Source organism: Hemiscyllium ocellatum, chromosome 16 (genome assembly GCF_020745735.1).
Source record: "Hemiscyllium ocellatum isolate sHemOce1 chromosome 16, sHemOce1.pat.X.cur, whole genome shotgun sequence".
NCBI classification, from domain to species: domain Eukaryota; kingdom Metazoa; phylum Chordata; class Chondrichthyes; order Orectolobiformes; family Hemiscylliidae; genus Hemiscyllium; species Hemiscyllium ocellatum.
In genome coordinates this window covers 72,672,918-72,686,135 of record NC_083416.1, presented here as the reverse complement: position 1 = coordinate 72,686,135, position 13,218 = coordinate 72,672,918, and the positions used below count along the sequence as shown (strand labels likewise).

The window sequence follows — 13,218 nt, the reverse complement described above, 5'->3', positions numbered from 1 at the left end:
CTGCACTCTTCCAGATAGGTATGGAGTATTCCATCACACTCCTAGCTTGTGGCTTCTAGAAAGGGAACATGCTTTGGGGAGTCAGGTGGTGAGTTACTCATTGCTCCTTTTTTTAGATGAAATTCTGTACACAATGGAAGCAGGCCCTTCGACCCAATAAGTCACACCGACCCTCAGAAGAGTAATCCAACCAGACCCAATCCCCTACCCTATATTTACCTCTGACTAACGCACCTAACACTATGGGCAATTTAACATGGCCAATTCACCTGACTTGCACGCCTTGGATTGTGGGAGGAAACCAGAGCAGCCGGAGGAAATCCATGCAGACAAGGGGAGAACATGCAAATTCCACACAGACAGTCACCCAATGTGGGGCTCGAACCTGGGTCCCTGCACTGTGAGGCAGCAGTGTTAACCACTGAGCCATCATGCTACCATTTATTTCTGTGGTTAGTTCAGATCAGTTTCTGGTAAATGGTAATCCAGAGGATGTTACTGGTAAGGGATTCAATTGGTGTCATGCCATTGAATGTCAAGGGACAATGGTTGGATTGTCTCTTACTAGAGATTGTCATTGCTTGGCATTGTGTGGCGCTAAGTTTATATCAGTGTAGTGCTGGAAAAACACAGCAGGTCAAGCAGCATCTGAGGAGTAGGAAAATTGATGTTTCGGGCAAAAGCCCTTCATCAGGAATATTCCTGATGGAGGGCTTTTACTCGAAACGTCGATATAAACTCTGGTTTCTAGCATCTGCAGTCCTCACTTTTGCCTATTGTGTGGCACTAATGTTAGTTGCCATTTTTCAGTCCAAGCTCGGATATTATCTGGGACTTGATACATTTGAATGTGGACTACTTTATTATCTGAGGAGTCACAAACAATGCTGGACATTGAATAATAATTAGTGAACATCCCCACTTTTGACTGTCTAATGGAAGGAAGCTCATTACTGAAACAGCTGAAGATGAATAAACCTATGACACTATCCTGAGGAACTACTGCAGAGATGCTCTGGAGCTTGAGATGACTAACCTCCAACAACTACAGTCATCTTCCTTTGTTCCAGGTATGACTCCAACCAGTGGAGGGTTTCCCTTCTGTTTCCCATTGACTCCATTTTTGGTCGGGGTCTTTGATACTACACTTGGTCAAACGTGGCCTTGATCTCAAGAGCAATTGTTCTCACCTTGCCCAAAGAATGCAGCTCTTTGGTCCACATTTAAACCAAAGCTATAATGAGGTCAGGAACTGAGTGGCTGTGGGGAACCCAAATTGGGCTACATTGGCTGCCTTGAGTCATTTTATCAGCAAACTGGAATTTAATTTACTCCAATATCGAGTTCTGTGTGTACCCAATGACTTAGAGAATGCTAACCTCCCTTTTTGACTGTTTAAAGAAGTGACTGGTTACTGTCTTCTGTAATATAAACTCCAGACAGCTCTCCTGGTATGCAATCATGCATGAGCAGGCACAAACCACCTCCAGGACACTGGCCTTGCAGCTTGCATTTCGGTAGAATATCGGAAGTAACAATTTTCCTTTACGTGCTTCAGCGTTCCATCATGGGATAGTGTCCCACCTGATTCTCTCCTTTTAATGATCAGGGATGGTAATGTTCTCTGTGCATGGTCTTTCTTTTCTCTAAGGTTTGTCTCTGGTATTTATTTCGCCTTTATCTCTCTCTGCTGTGTGACAGTTTCCAGATCCCAGCTTGCCTGAGTTTACTGTTGTGTGTGTTCATTTACAGTTGTCAGACAGAATTGCTACTTTTTTTCATCCTGCTGTCCTCTGTTCCTCAACTTGAGTCAAAATTGGAAAGGATATTGAAATTTTGAACTCTGCAAAGAAAACTACCTCAAATTTTAAGTGCCTCTACCGAGTGATTAAATATAAGTTGCATTAGCTGTTCAATTCTGGGTATGTCTGTTCAGGCTGTTTCTTGAGGGTATTGATTGTTTGCTGTTGGTGCTTAAAATTGCCCCTTTTTCTATCTCACAGTCAATGGCATTCTCCTCAGAGAAGAGGAAGTAAACTTTGAGAACATAAAGATTGACTAGGTGGTTGACAATGAGCAAGATGGTGTTAGATTATGGGAGGATATAAACAGACTAGTCTGAAAAGCAGATCAGTGACAGATAGAATTTAATCCTGATAAATGTGAGGAGATACACGTTGAAAGAGGGGACAAGAGAGTAACCAAAGAATGGCAGGACAACAGGAAGCTGAGAGGAAGGTGGCAGAACAGGTTAATATGGTAGTTAAGAATGCTTGTGAGATGCTTGCCTTTAACATATCGTAAATGTATTTGCACTAGAAGGAGGGGCAAAAGAGGATGTTTCCTGGGATGGTGCATTTCACTATGAAGGGTGAATAACCTCAGGTTATTTTCTTCAGAGCAGAGAAAGTTGAGAGGGGTCCTATTGGAGCATAAGATTGTGATGGGCATGTACATAATGAAGAGAAATCAGCTGAGCCCCTTAGTTGAAGGTTCAATAACAATGCTGCATAACTTTAAAGGAAATTTAGCAGGGATTTGAGGAAAAGTTTTTTTTTCCCCAAGAAATTGGAATGGACTACCTGGGAGGGTAGTTGAGGTGGGAAACCTCACAAGCTTTAAGATGTACTTCGATGAACTCTTTTAATGTCACAATGTTCAAGCATATGAGCCAAGTGCTAGAAAGTGTGACTAGTGTAGATTTGGAATAGTTTTTGCCAGTGCAGTCTTGGTGGGCCGAAGGGCCTCTTCTGTACTGTTTGAATGTGTGATTCTAAGTAGCAGGGTCTACACTAACTTTCATCCCAATGTAACTTTTGGAAAGGTGTGACTTAAACTAAGTGATAGAGATCTGAGTTTCAGTGCCTTTTGCAACAATACTAATTTAACTTCACATTGATCCTTATACACGAATAGTTTCATAAACTTGGCTCTGCCTGGTCAGGTAATCATGCCAGCCGTTTTACATCAGTATTTGCCTTTTGTCAAAAAATATTTTTTCACCCATGAAAGGGCCCAGTTATAACAATCACATGATGGAAGTTGAATATTGATAGTCCATTTCCATTACATAATTTTTACTTTCAGAAACAATGGAAGACGGATTGTGTGAAATTTTAGCCTGCAACCAAAGTCCCATTTCACACATGCTGTTGGCACTGGGATTTCTTCCTGGATCAGTTATGATTGGTTGATTTTTGCTTCTTCTGAAGTTCTGATAATTCTGAAATCTGAATTCTCCTTTTAGGAGTGCTTCAATTTTGTTAATGGGGATTTCCAGTTGATTCACAGCTCACAATCTTTAAGGAGAGTGTTCTCAGTGAAAACAGAGATAGAGGCAAAGCTTTTGTTCGAGGTCATCTGACTCTGTTCAAATCCAATAGCTTTATTACAGCCATAAACTGGGTTATGTGACCTCCCTCTGAAACCATTGTCGACTCAGTTACTTCAGTTGAGCAGCTTCTGTTCTTTGCAAATGTGACATTTTTCCCTGCTGCAGCTAGGCTCCTTCACTTTGCATAGTGTTCTGAAACATATAGGTAGGTATCCTGTCAATTATATTCCAAATTAATATTTCAAACAACATTTCATAACATCTTCACCCTGAGAGGAAAGGAAGTTTTGCAATGGTGAAGGTTTCTTTGCAATAGCTTTGAAAATAAATCAAATTACTATCATAATAAACTTCTAACAAATATTTTCATTTTCTCACAATTGTGCACTTATATAATTGTATTAGCAAAATTATGAAAGCCTAATACAAACCAAAAATGACAAGTAGGATTCAAACATCATAATATTAATACAATTTAGCATATCCTTAATGCTCTGCATTGCGTAAATTCTCTTTAGTGGTTTTATTACTATCTCAGCCCTAATTTGGTATAAGCAATTTACTTACGTCGACTTTGCATAATAGTCTGTCAGAATAATGAAGATCTTCCTGTTTGAATTTGAATAGCTCCAAATATGTCTATAGTCTTGCTGGAAAAAGTGAAGGTAATGGTGGTTCTCTTTTCTCTTGGCTGTGTCCTTTGTTGACTTAGAAGTATCTGGCCACCAGAATGAGTTCTGCTTTGGCATAAGATTTTGTGATTGTCAGATGTCCTTAATTAATTTTCTGAAGAATTTAAAGTCGAAGAGCTCTTAGTCTTTCTGATCTTTCATTGCAGAATACTAGGTCATAGATGACAATGATGTGTTTATGCTGTACAAAGTAGCAGCATAGTATTGGATTGCTTGTTCACCATCTATTAAGTGTTTAGCAACTTCTAATGTGAGATCTTAACCTCTTCACTTAAATCTAAATCCATTCAGTTCCAGTCGATGATATCCTTGACAGAATTGCTGCTGCTTTTGCTACACCTTATTCAGTAATTGAGTCCTACTTTATGAGCCTGAATCTGTACTATTGAATTCTGGGTGATAACTTGGCAATTTGCTTTGTGTTCAGAAGAGTGAATCATGGATGATAGTCAGTTTTGATCTTGAACTGTAATTCCCTCACATAATCTGAAATTACTTTGCATGTTCAGGTTAGTGCTAAAATGTGTTTCTCAAATGTGTCATAATATTGTTCTGCTTCTGTTAGTGACCTAGATACAGTAGTAGACAAGTCCGTGTTTTCCAAAAACCAGGACAAATTCAACCCAACCAATCGCTGACCCATCAGTTTATTCTCGATCACCAACAAAGTTATGGAACCTGTCATCAACAATATTATCATTTGCTGAGCAAACACCTGCTCATCACCACCCAGTCTGGGTTCCATCAGGTCCATTGAGCTCCTGACCTCATTACAACCTTGGTTCAAACATGGACGAAAGATATGTGAGGTGACAGTGACATCAAGATCGCATTTGATAGAATTTGGTAGAGTTCCATGGTGCAAGTGTTGACTGATGCTGAGAATGTTGTGTCATAGTGATACTGAACTCGTAATGCAGAATAAAGAAATGAACTAGTAATGAGTGAATAAGGAAATGACTGGAAACTAAATAAATACTTGGTGCCTTTCTTTATGGAGGAAGGTCCAAATAAACCTCCAAGACTTCTAGAGAATCAAAGGACAAGCAAGAATAAAGAACAAAAGAAATTAATATTTTGAATAAAGTAGTACTGGGGAAGTTAATGGAACTGAAACATGATAAGTGTCCTGGACCCGATGATCCACAGAGAGATGAAAGAAGTGGCTATTAAGATGGAGGTGCCTTGGTTCTCATTGACAAAAGATCCAGTAGACTCTGAAACAGTTTTGCAGGTTAATAGCTGATGAAATTTAATCCTACAATTTAAGAAAAGGAGAGAGAAAACAGGATATTATAGATCTGTTAGCCTAATATCAATAGTACAGAAAATGTTAGAATCTATTGTAAAAAAATACGACAACTGATCACTGAGAAAACTGTGGTGCATTGGACAGAGTTAGCATGCGTTTATGAGGGGAAAATCATGCTTGACAAACCTGTATTTTGAATATCTCACTAGCAAAAGAGATAAGGATAGATGGATGTGGTCTGTCTGGATTTTCAGAAGACTTTATAGGGTGTTAGTAAGCAAAATTAGAGAATCTTAAGAATTGAAATAATATATTGGAATGAATTGAAACCTGGTTAGCAGACAGAAAACTGTGATTAAGAGTAAACAAATCATTCTCATATGGCAGGCTGTGACTCATGATACATCACAAGGATCAGAGCTTGGGCCACAGCTATTCACAATCTGGATCAATGTGGCATGTGGGTGTGGCATTTAATGGAATATTTTCAAGTTTTCTGTTGGCAACAAACAAGATGGGGACATGAGTTGTGAAGAGGACATGGAGAGGCTTCCAGGGGATTAAGACAACTAAGTAAATGAGCAAGAGTAGGAACATAGAATGTTATGTAGAAAAATGTGAAGTTATCAACTCAGGGAAGAAATCAAAAATGCAGGATTTTCCTTAAACGGTGAAAAGTTGGGAAATGCTGATAACCAAAGGGATCTGAATGTCCTTGTGCATTGTCACTGAAAACTAATGTGTAGGTACGCAAGCAATTAGGAAAGTAAAAAAAAAAATTAGCTTTTAATGTAAATGTTTTTGTGTACAGGAGTAAAACTGCCTTGCTGAAGTTGATTAGAGCTTTGGTGAGAGTATACCCAGAATATAAAGCTTTAATGAGACTACACCTAGAGTATTGTGTACCATTTTGGTCTCTTTACTTAAGTTACAGGTATGCTTACCAGAGAGGGAATGCTACAAAGACTCACCAGTAGGATTCCTGGGATTCAGGATTATCATTTGAGGAGAGAAAGTGGAGAATGGACCTGTATTTTTTTTTAATTGAGAGAAATGAGAGTGATCTCATTAAACCGTACAAAATTCTTACAGGGATTGGCAGACTAGGTACAGGAAGATCATCTCCCTGGTTGGGTGCAATCCAGAGCCAGAGACACAGTCTGAAAATAAGAGGTAAGCCATTTAGATCTTAGGTGAAGAATTTCCTCACTCAGAGAATGGTGCATCTTTGGAATTCTCTGCACCAGAGTACAGTTGAATTTCCATTATACAGCCTATTTAGACAGAGATTGATAGATTCCTCATGAGTAAAGATATCAAGGGATGTGGGAATAGTGCAGGAGATTGGAGTTCAGTTAGAATATGATATAGCTATGATTTAGCTGAATGGTGGAGGAGGCTTAAGGAATAGAATGGCCTGCTCATCTTGTATTTCCTATGCTCTTATGTAATCCAAAACCCTGGACTAAATATCCAGAAACACACTCGACTCCCAAACATCGGCTGAAGAATTTAACTTTTCTGGCATGCACCAAGTGCACATTGGCAGAGTGTAGATGTCAGTCTGTGATGCCAGCTCCACTAAAGCAGAAGCAGAAATTCAGTAATTAAATACATCTGGAATTAAAAAGTTAGTGACAGCATTAGTACACATGAGGGTTTTGGATTGTCACAACAACCTAGCAGGCTAACCCTTGTCCAGAAACCTGGAATTCTTATCCAGACTGGCCTATGTGTTACTCCAGGCATACAGCAATGTGCTTGCTCTAAACTGCTCTTTGAAATAGCCCAGCAATCCATTTACTTACATAGGAACAGAGAATAGCACTGGTCTTGCCAGAATCTCCCACATTCCATGAATTTTTCTTTTAATTAAGTACTGCACCATATTGGTTATGTTATGTGACCACTGCTCGATTTTCAATGCTTGGCTGATCTCCAATCTCTATCTTGTTTTGTTCCCTGTATTTAGGGAGCCTCTGCAGCGGAGAATCTTGGAGTTCGGATCAATGTCCTCTGTCCAGCGTTCACCGATACCCCAATCATGAAGATTATTTCATCACCAGAAACACTGGGGCAGTTTGCCGGACTGGAGAAGTTTGCAATACAGGCAGTGGCAGCATTGGGCATTATAGAGTGAGAACGAAAGTTGGAATCTAAATCTTCTTACTCTTGTTGACCTGTGGCATTATTCAAACATTGATTTAATTAGCTCCTTGTCCTGAAAGTGTTTGACAGGACAGTATAGAACGAACTTTATTCCATATCTAGTCTGTACTGTACCTGCCATGGTTGTGTTTATGAGACAGTGTAGAGTGAGTTTCATTTCCTATCCAACGCCCTGGGGAAAATGATCTACCAAATTTTCCCCTCCCAATGTGTCAGAATATCTGTAATTTATAATCGAACTCCAGAACCTGAGTGAGAGGTGACAAATGGGTTTTCCTGGAAATATAGCATTCTGGGAAAGTTTCCAAACTGTCATATCTCAAACTGATACACTGCATTTTCTGCCATTTTATCCTTTGTTTATGTTTTGAATTTATATACATTTATCTGGCCTCTGGTCTTTATGTCCTCCGCCTTTGCACAGCTCTCCCTATTGAAGTCCTCTTGCTTGAGGTCCTCCCGATTCAAATCCTCCTGTTTGCAGTTTCCTTCTCCAGGTCCTCTCAGTCAACCACTCTCACTTTGGGATTTACACATCCTCTTCCCTCCTTCCCCAGAGATCTCCAGGATCCCTGGGTCTCCTCTTCCCAGATCTCTCCTTCTTGATTCTCCCTCCTCCGCTGTCCTTTACCCTTTACGAATCTATCCTTCTAGTTCATCCATTCCTGTTCTTCTTTCCTACCCTGAGTCTCCCTTTATTTAGATGTCTGAATGTTGGGTTAGTTCTCCTCAAGTATTGTTTTCCCAAGTTTTCCCTATCTCTCTTTCTTGTGCCTTCTCCATCCTCCTTGGACTCCTGTTCCTGGTGTCCCCTCCTGGAATCTCCTTTCTCCGGGTCTAACTTTTGGTGAATGTTGTTTGTATTTAAATAATCATCCTAGTGCCCTCTTGAAAACCTTCACTTGTACCTACCTGCCCCACATTTCCAGGCAGAATATTCTAGAAACAAACTGCTCACCGCGTTAAAAGGGCTTTTCTGACATCACATTTGCTTCTTTTGCAAAGTACATTACATGCGTTCCCTCCTGTCCTTGATCCTTTTTTGAGAAAAATGTTTCTCACAAGCTACTTGTCCGGCCCCCTCATAATTGAAAAATTTTAATCAAATCTTCTAAAAGCCTTTACCTCTCGAGGGAAAACGGTGCCGAATTCTCCAATCTACCTTTGTCTCTTCTCCAGCCTCCCTTTCCAGGGTCTCCTTGGGATATCCTTTCCCTCTGTGATATGCAAAAGAAGCAAGTACAAAGGACAAAGAAGAACAAAGAAATTTTACAGCCCAGAAACAGGCTGTTCGGCCATCCAAGCCTGAGCTGATGCAACAAAAATCTTTTTCACTTAAACAGTAATTGCGGTCTGGGGTTTATTGCTGGAAGAGGCAGGTTCAATTGAGACATTCAAGAGGGTACTGGATGATTATTTGGACAGAAATAATATGTAAGGATAAAGGGAAAATATAGGAAATTGGCAGAAGATACTGACACTCATTTAAAAAGCCAGTGGGCCAAATGGCCTACTTCTGTGTCATGAACATTTCTGTGGTATCTCATTTCCCTTTCTGGAGCTAGGGATTAGTTGCAGACTCTCTGAATCAGGACCACAGTCCCCAAGTTGAGAATCAAGACTTAGATGTATTTTAATTGTCATGAACCTTTTCCATGGTTATAAAACAAGCAATTGCTGTTTGAGTCTTGACATATTGTGTTACCAAGAATCAGAGAAACGGATAAGAAGAGTTATGCAGCGAGCTGTTGTGGTCTGGAAGGGTGATTGAAGCAGAATGAATCCTGGTTGTTTTGAAAGGAAATTGGATAAATTCTTGAAAGGGAAAGTTGTGCACAACGATGTGAAAACAACAAAACAACAACACTAACTTGCATTTATATAGCACCTTTAATGCAGGAGACTGTCACAAGACACTTCATGTAACCAAACAAGGTTTGAAATCTGAGCCAGAGATGTTTGGGGCAATGATCAAGAGCTTGTCCAAAGAACTGAGTTGTGAGGAACATGTTAGAGGGGAAACAGAAAGGGACTAATTGGATAGCTTTGTCAAAAAAACCAACACAAGCAAAGTGGCCAACTTCCATGCTGTATGGAACTTATTCCAACCTGTGATTTAATAAATTGCAAAAATAATCTTGTTTTTCTCAATGAAAAAAACATCTTTTTGTACTTGCAGCCCGTCATTGGTCGCTGAGGGATTCTTGCAACTTGCTACTGACGAGACTAAGAATGGTGAAGTTATGACAGTGACAAAGCAAAAAGGAATTGACCACCTGAAATACTCCAAGAGCCTCTTGTGACCCAGAATGGCTGCAGCCTCCATCCCGACACTCTGTGTAGTGATGCTAGAACCCCAAAACACAGAGTTCCAATACAGATTACACTGTTGCAGCAAGATTTTTAGTGATTTACTAGGTGGAGAATTAGAAATTACAGTGCAGAGATGAGCCACTGGACATTTCAGCAGACATGCTTTTTAGAAGATTGGCGGGTTGAGCTTCCATTATTGCCAGTTGAGGAGCCTCTGGTCTACTAAGCATAATGTCAAAAAGCACTTCACGTGAGTGTTTTCAAACAAGAATGATATCTGAGCCCCATAAGGCATTATAGCTGTTTCAGATTTCAGCAGCATTGTCTCCATTGTATGCCTGTGTTCTGCTATATCCCAACATCATTCACTTCTTTATGCAGCTGCATGTTGCTGATGTGTGTTTGATCTTTATATTTCATTCTTCGAGAATTTTGATTTTGCTTCTCCCATTTGTTATGGCTCTTCATAAAAATTTGCTCATTTTATTCATTTCATTTCCCTTTATTCTTTCGTCTATGGAATTTGTTGGTCCTTCTGAATTGCCCTTGAACTGGGCCATTTCAAGGGGCATTAAGAGTCATCCATATTCTTGTGATTTGGTGTTACAAGTTGGCCAGACCAGGTAAAGTTGGCAGATTTCCTTCTGTAAAGAAGGTCATTAATAAATCAGATGGAATTTTATGACAATCAATCATAGTTTCATGGCACCATTTGACTAGCTTTCTATTTCATCTTTTCTAATTGGTTATACATTCTAGTTGTGCATTAATAAAGACCATAAATTTCAGTCATTGGATTCGTAGTCCACTGACATTACCATTACGCCACTGACTCCCTTTTCTGACTCTAATTATTGGCCGCAAAAAACTTGACTCTGTACAGCTGACATTTTTAGCACTACACCATACATTTTTTTGCCAGCTTATGAGAAAAATATGTATCCATGGTCCACCCAGAATATTACCTTACAAACACACAAATTCGCAGCAGAGTTAGGTTATTCATCCCCCCTCCCAAACTCCATCATTCACTAAGATCATAGCTGATCTGTTAGTGTTTCGAATTTCACATTCTCATCTACCCTTGATCCTCCTGCCGAACATGAATCCGTATACCTCCTCCTTAAAAATATTTGATAATCCTGTTTACCATACCTTCTGAGCCAGAGAGCTCCAAAGTTGCACAGCCCGCAGATAACATGTATCCTGACCTTTGTACTGAAGAGCAACTTTAGTTTGTAAATTGCCCCCTAAGAGGTGTCTAGGACAATAGGAATCGGCTTTTCCACATCCACCTTGTCAAGGCCATTCAGTATGTATTAGATATTTAAATCATTTGTTCAAATGTGTTATGAAACAACTCTGGAGCAGGTAGGACTTAAACTCAAGCCTTCTGATCCAGAGATAGGAACATTATCACTGCTCCACAAGAATCATAGAACAGAATCATGCTGTGCAGAAAAGGGTCTTCGGCCTATCAAGTCTGCACCAACAGGTGAAAAACACCTGACTTTCAACCTAATCCCACTTGGTCCATAGCCTTGAATGTTATGATGTGCCAAGTACTCACCCAGGTATGTTTCAAAGGATGTGAAATAACTTGCCTCTACCACCGTCCCAGGCAATGCATTCCAGACTGTTAATGCCACCTTTTCCTTGTATCTCCTCTAAACCTTCTATTCCTCATCTTGAACCTGTGTCCCTTCATAGGGGAAAGTGAGGACTCCAAATGCTGGAGATCAGAGTCGAGAGTGTGGTGCTGGAAAAGCACAGCAGGTCAGGCAGCATCCAAGCTTGGATGCTGCCTGACCTGCTGTGCTTTTCCAGCACCACACTCTCAACCCTGTGTCCCCTCATCAAATAAGGGGAACAGCTGCTCCTTGTCTGCTCTGGCCATGCTCTTCATAATCTTGTACACCTCAATCAGATCGTCCGTCAGTCTGCTGTGCTGGAATGAAAACAACTTAAGCCTATTCAACATTTTGTCATAACTTCAATTTTCCATCCCAGGTAGTTTCCTGGTGAATCTCCTCTGCACCCCCTTCTGTACAATCACATCTTTCCTGTAATGTGACACACAGTATTCTAGTTGTGGTGTCACCAAAGTTCTACACAACTCCAACATAACCTCTCTGCTTTTGTAATCTATTCATTGATTGATAAAGGCAAGCGTACCGTACGCCTTTTTCATTTCCCTACAAACATGCCCCTCCGGCTTTCAAATATCTGTGGACAAACACACCAATGTCCTTTTTCCCACCAAACCTCCAACTGACATGCTGTTCATTGAATATTTTCTTGTCAAATCACTTCATCTAAAGTATCACCTTGCACTTTTCAGGGTTAAATTCCATCTGACACTTATCTACCCATTAGACTAACCCATTTATATCATTGTGTAGCCCAAGACACTCAACCTCACTGTTAACCACCCAACCAATCTTTGCGTCATCTGCTAATTTACTAATCCAACACCACCAGCCCCCAACTCCATATAGTCATCTATATCATTTATATAAATGATGAGTAATAGGGAACCCAGTCCAGATCCCTGTGGTATGTCACTGGATAATGGCTTCCAGTCACTAAAGCAGCCTTCTATCAGCACCCTCTGTCTCCTAAAACTGAGTTAATTTTGAATTTACATTAACAAATTACCTTGTATCTCATGTGCATTTGCCTTCTTGATAATTCTACTACTGGGACCTTGTCAAAGGCTTTGCTGAAATCCATATAAATTATGGGAAAAGTGAGGACTGCAGATGCTGGCGATCAGAGTCGAAGAGTGTGGTGCTGGAAAAGTGCAGCCGGTCAGGCAGCAGCCGAGGAGTAGGAGAATTGACATTTCGAACATAAGCTCTTTATTAGTGTGAGAAACAAAGCTCACAATATAATAAATTTCTGGGACTGTAAATCCCTCCCCTTTTACCCCAGATCCAGTTAATATTCGCTTCGAAATTCCCACTCCCATGGGCTTGAAATTTAGAGATGACCTCGCTGCCCCCATATCAACTAAGAAAACTACATCCTCTTTATAAGGTCCCACCTTTAAGTTTATCAATGGTTCCTGATGGGTCCCTGGGAGCAGGAACCCCTGACACTCCTATTCTTCATCAAAGTTCATAAGCGATATTGCCCTCTCTTCCCTTTTCAGATCCAGACACTCCCGCTTAAAGTGACCTGTCTTTCCACAGTAGTAACATCCCGCCTGTGGGGATTTCCACCTCGATCCCTGTCCATGTTGACTGGACCCCCTAACGGGTCCTCCTTGTCTTGTTCCCCTACCTCTATTTTTAACATACTGCCAGCTACCACTCCGGTTGCTTACTATCGGTTCTACTCTTAACTACTTCATCAACTGTGGCTACCGTCATTTTTGCCTTCTGTTTTTGCGTCTCATCCTCTCTTCTCACAAATACTTGCTGGGCTTCCCGCAACGACTCATCTAGGGGCTTTTC

At 40.5% G+C, this 13,218-nt stretch overlaps 1 protein-coding gene across 3 annotated transcripts in view; it reads left to right on the top strand.

The window, feature by feature from the left end:
• Nucleotides 1–10,531, top strand: part of LOC132823273 (15-hydroxyprostaglandin dehydrogenase [NAD(+)]-like) — a 37,808-nt gene extending 27,277 nt beyond the window's left edge. For 2 of the 3 annotated variants that reach the window (XM_060836921.1, XM_060836922.1), the window contains exons 7-8: nucleotides 7,251–7,414; nucleotides 9,627–10,531. In XM_060836921.1, the coding sequence (XP_060692904.1) occupies nucleotides 7,251–7,414; nucleotides 9,627–9,750 (288 nt within the window). In that variant the 3' untranslated portion in view covers nucleotides 9,751–10,531. Of the gene's footprint in view, nucleotides 1–6,370; nucleotides 6,452–7,250; nucleotides 7,415–9,626 lie in introns of those variants that run through there. The other variant, XR_009645525.1, reaches the window with a different exon arrangement.
• The last annotated feature ends 2,687 nt before the right edge of the window (nucleotides 10,532–13,218 follow it).